Source organism: Hermetia illucens, chromosome 2 (assembly GCF_905115235.1).
Source record: "Hermetia illucens chromosome 2, iHerIll2.2.curated.20191125, whole genome shotgun sequence".
Taxonomy (NCBI): Eukaryota; Metazoa; Arthropoda; class Insecta; order Diptera; family Stratiomyidae; genus Hermetia; species Hermetia illucens.
The window spans coordinates 64,815,187-64,820,082 of NC_051850.1; the positions used below are offsets into that span (position 1 = coordinate 64,815,187).

Sequence of the window (4,896 nt, forward strand, 5' to 3'; positions counted from 1 at the left end):
AGCCATTTAAGTTTCCTTGACAATATGAATTAAAACCGTAATATATACTGAAAGTGTAGCAGGTATAATAAAACCGCTTCATGTCTCCGTCGGTGTGCAACAAGGAAGCACTTTCTTGCCACGCCTTTTCATGCGTCCTACACACTGCTTCGTGTAAACTATGTTTTGGTAGCGTCTCATGACAAAGCTGAACTCATTGAACACATCTAAAAGCGAGATTTGATAGCCGACTCTAAGGAAACGAGCACTATTTCTGTCAATAACTGACAAGAGCTGAGTGATTTAAACATCCTGGATTAATACTACCGGCCAAGGGCGAACTGCTGAATTTGGATGTTGCCTTGGATGTGTGGCACGCTATAATCACGTTCGAGATGAGGACATCTACAATCGATTTCGGGCTACACGAGGATATGTTGCTCGTAAATCCTCAACTGGATTTCTCTTCATTTTCTAATATTGATGGCTTCTTCGATGGCAGGGAATAACTTTTTATCGCGCGGTAATCCTAGAAGCAAAAGAAACTGAGCGGGGAGTGCAAGGAAGTTTATCAAAGATACAATTTTTCCACGTTTGGTGCAACCCCATGTCGATCGCCGATATTTTCATTTCAAATATGATCAAGGCATCTTATGCCATTAGTCCAAAGCAAAATTTTTGTCTCCTTTACCGCAAGCACTGTTCATTGTCTTTCAGAGTCGGCCAACACGCAGAACCATAGAGAGCGACATTTCGAACGTCACTATGATAAATTTTGAATTTGAGAAGTCCGTCGGTACGTTGATTATAAACAACACCAACTGTGAAACGCCACTTGATTCAATTTCATACCGTTGGCTTATAATATTGATCGGAGGTATTCGAACTGCTTACTTCTGGGCCGGTTGCTGCCGCTCACCTGGCTTGGTGAACCCAAGCGATGCATAGCCCGCTTTGCGGATAGTTTTTCAACTTAGTTCAACGATTCTTAGACATTCGTAATAGTTAGTAATTACGTAAGTTAGATCATTTCAATTAAAGAGGGGGAGGGGCGTGCGATCCTTACGCAGTTTTATTGGTGGCTTGGTTCGCAAGATAGTAATTAACGGCCGATGTTTAGGTGCACAGTCTCCTAAGGAACAGGCCAGTGAGGGTGGAAAAATGTCGGTGTCATATGAGGATATAATCGCTTTGTTTCTCACTGTTCACGGTATAAAATGTTAAGAGAAAAGACACTCGTTTCATCAACCACTAATTCACAAGTACAAGGTTGCGAGTGGTGAATAATTGTATATAATCGTGTAATGGTGAACCAGTTATCAAATTGCTCGATTTCTTCAATGGCATCACGGAAACCCTCTGAGATGTTAATGCCAAGACCATCCATATTCAGTGTGTAGGCTACCAAAATGGCTTTTGGCACCAGATCATTAGGTTTCTTGTAGAGCGGAAATATCAATGCGCCTTTTCCGAAGAGCTCTTCCAAGTTTTTCGGTCTCTCTCGTGAGGACAGGTATTGCTTTTACTCGGATTGATTTACTTAAGTAATAACATCGTTCATGTGCCAAGAACCCTTGTCCACTTCTCAACAGGATCGGGGCCTTGTGCTCGGATTAGGTGTCTTAGCCAGCCAAAAAAGTTATTATCGGCTTTGAAAATGCATTCTGTAGTTGCGGGGCAAATTTGCAAATAAAAGCCTCACAAACGTTCACGCCCCTACAGAGGAGACTAAAGAATTGGAGAAGAATACTTTTTAAGAGGCAGCAATCCTCCAATCCTCGCTGACCATCTGGTGGGAGTGAATACTGAAGCTTACCACAGCTCAGCGTTCCGCAACACCTATAAGGGTGAAGCGCATCCCGCAACAACCGCAGTCAACAGGGATCCTGGAGAGGAGCCATCAACAAATGATCTTCACAATCACTTGAAGAAGGTTATCATAAGTACGGCTAAGAATATATTTGGCCCTAGCCGCAAAAAGGGTCGGAGAGGCTAGTTCGAGGTAGAAAGCTATGGATGGTAGTGAAAGAGCGGATAAACTGGTAAGATATGGATCAAAAACAGTGTTTTCTTTCATTTATGTGTTAAGTCTGCTGTTTCTTATGTGTTAGGTCTGTTGCTCTCTTGAACAGCTCTGGCTCATCAAGCTCAACACCGACCACTAATATGATCCACCTGAGCAAGTACATACTGCAGTTAGAATGTTTTTTTCTCGGGTACTGCTCAGGTTGTTAACCACTTCACAAATGGGCATCCCAAGTCTTGGTTGATTCCAGAAACGTAGTAGCAGATGGATGAACGTACAGAGACCTTCGTGCTATATGGGTAGAGTTGCGCAATCCGGGTGCCGTATTTTTTATTTCGGCAGAGACTTTAGGTAGGGCTTGCATTCACCAGTACAATTGCTGAGCATTGCACAGAGTATTACTGGTACCATTGGGATTGCCACAACGCGGCTCTGATTGTGGTCACATAATTAATCCGTGTCTTAAAAAGACCGTAGGGTTAAACCTAAATAACGGGAGCTCATGTTAAACCCCCTGGATGTAACTACGCCCTGGTCAAGAGTGTTAAGGTTACCCCAACCGTCCACCTATTTACAATCTGGCATATATGTATATAGCTATCAATAAATTCTTAATGGAAAATAGTGTGTGTTCTACTCGTTATCCTTAAAGATTCAATAAAGTGATCCTTCAACATTCTGTAATGCTTTACTGTGACCAACTACCATCTTAAGATTATACATTCGATTGGATAGGATAGCCCAGTTTTAATGAATTGTTTGTGAATTGAGTTGGAATTTGTAAATGGTGCAATAAACACTTAAATATGACATTTGTGTGTTATCCGACCGCTTTTGAACATTTGGCTAGTTGTTTGGGGCTCCTGAACCAACATCGAAATAGACGCAGAGTTTGGTTGAAAAACATTTGTCTAGCACCCAAGGTCGAAGTAAGGAAATCTTCGAAAACTGAACTTCAAATCATATCTTGAGAGTATATCGACAGTCATTGTTGCCTTCAGTACATTGTTTTGGAAAATTTCGCCAAATATAAGTATTGAAAAGATTTTTATTATCTTGGGTTTGGCGACTCATCACATTATCTAAAGATGGCTGCAGCATAGTAGTCACCGGAGAATAACATGTTGGCATCATAAGTAATAGTGAAAATTGTGAATGCTTCTAAGCACTGTATATTAATATAAGGAACTTTGGACTCTACCCGGACTACGAATACTACCGATGGATCTGGCTGATCCCGACGGGGCAGTCACCCTAACGGACGGGGCGAAGACTAAAGAAGGAGAAGAGCTTCCAGGAAAAATAGGAAACCTAGTCTGCCCGGCGACACAAGAACATGAACAGATAGATGAAAGTTAGCCCGATTTAATAAAGTTACTTTTTACACAGAAAAAGAAAAATATTCGGTATTTAAAGGACGACCTGTAAGGAATTTATTACATTATCAGAATCAGGAAAAATATTTGTCCCTGGGGGTAAGGGGGGGGAGTGAACTGAGCAAAAATGATGAAAAGTTGAAGGAAACAGTGAGAAAAATAATATAAAAGCAGTCTATTTTCAACTATTTATTAAGAGAGATATTCGATCTTTATGCAGCAGCCTTCTTCTTGTAGAGACCATAAGGATATCCAGCATACCCGTAGCTTCCGTAAGATGAATAGGCCAATGGAGCACCAATAGAAGCTGAGTACGCTAATGGAGCAGCGGCGGCATAAGCTGGGGCAGCGGCGATTGCAGGAGCAGCAGCAAGAGCTGGAGCAGCGGCAGCATAAGCTGGAGCAGCGTAAGCGGCAGATTTGATTATTGGAGCTGAGTAGGCAAGTGGAGCGGCGGTGGCGATTGCTGGAGCAGCATAACTTCCCAGAAGTGGAGCACTGTATGCAGCTGGTGCAAGATAACCAGCTGAAGCAGCACCAATGAGAGCGAGAGCTAAGATGATTGATTTCATGTTGCTAGCTTTTGGAAGAATCTGTCTGGACAAGTGAATCCTGAATGATATTTCTTGGTTCTGTGATGGCTTATTTATACAAGTTAGGCTTTGATTGAATCCATCGTCTGATATTTTCAAGCTTTTTAAAATGTTATTTTAAAAGCTTCTTTACTAAAGTTTAAGAATGACTTCGCAAAAAGTTACTTTTGTCCACAAGTCAAATTCGACCGATTTGCATAAAATCCAGCTCAGGAAGTTTTAAATTTTATATCGCGCAAATTTTGTAGGTATTGCATCACACAGCTAGTTTTCTTCTACAATTCTTAGATTTGATGTTATTCCTGCAAAGGATCTGCTATATGAATGAAAAAGGATCGCCTTACTTTTGGGGAGATATTTCATTAAGGAGGGACAGCATGACCGAAGTTTAATGCACATTTACCACCTTCTGGATTATTTGCATTTTGAATATTATACAATAATGAAAGCATCTAATAATTACAGATAGGGTAAATGTCGAAAGTTTTCCTGTATGTAATTTTATCCGAAAAATAGTAATTATGCAAATTCACCCGCAATGGGAATGAGGGAAGTGATTAGAATGAGTGTCGGACAAAAGAAAATGATAAAGCATCGACTAAAGATATATATATTAATTGAACGGTTGCAAAGATTCCAGATCTTCTCAGCAAAGCATTTTCGTCTAAATTTCGTCTTTTTTGAGTACATGATTTTGAACATATTTAAGGCATAAGGCAACAAATGAAAGAATGGATTAAAACCATTGGATACGGAAAACGCTCCTTTTTTGGAAACTAGCCGAACGAAAGTTGAATTGGTTGACGACAATGCTCTTGCATAGAGTAAAGGCCGCAACAACTCAAAGGTAACCCTAGCACAAGTAAACTCAATAATATGATTTGCAAAGAATCGTGAAAAATCGTTATAATTTCTTTAAACA

The 4,896-nt window shown here is 40.5% G+C and overlaps 1 protein-coding gene across 2 annotated transcripts; it reads right to left on the reverse strand.

Annotated features, from left to right (window-relative positions):
* Nucleotides 1-3,541: 3,541 nt before the first annotated feature.
* Nucleotides 3,542-4,015, reverse strand: LOC119650074 (cuticle protein 16.5-like). 2 transcript variants are annotated; one of them, XM_038052573.1, is made up of 2 exons: nucleotides 3,818-4,015; nucleotides 3,542-3,760 (listed from the first exon to the last, which is right to left on the reverse strand). In XM_038052573.1, the coding sequence occupies exons 1-2, from the start codon at nucleotides 3,951-3,953 to the stop codon at nucleotides 3,594-3,596; spliced, it is 303 nt and encodes a 100-aa protein (XP_037908501.1). In that variant the 5' UTR covers nucleotides 3,954-4,015; the 3' UTR covers nucleotides 3,542-3,593. The 2 variants fall into 2 exon arrangements, with proteins under 2 accessions (XP_037908501.1, XP_037908500.1); XM_038052572.1 differs by having other exon boundaries at nucleotides 3,542-4,015.
* Nucleotides 4,016-4,896: the final 881 nt, after the last annotated feature.

What these genes read in the sequence shown, in the direction of transcription:
- LOC119650074 (XM_038052572.1), bottom strand. Translation starts at nt 3,953, where the DNA reads ATGAAATCAATCATCTTAGCTCTCGCTCTCATTGGTGCTGCTTCAGCT.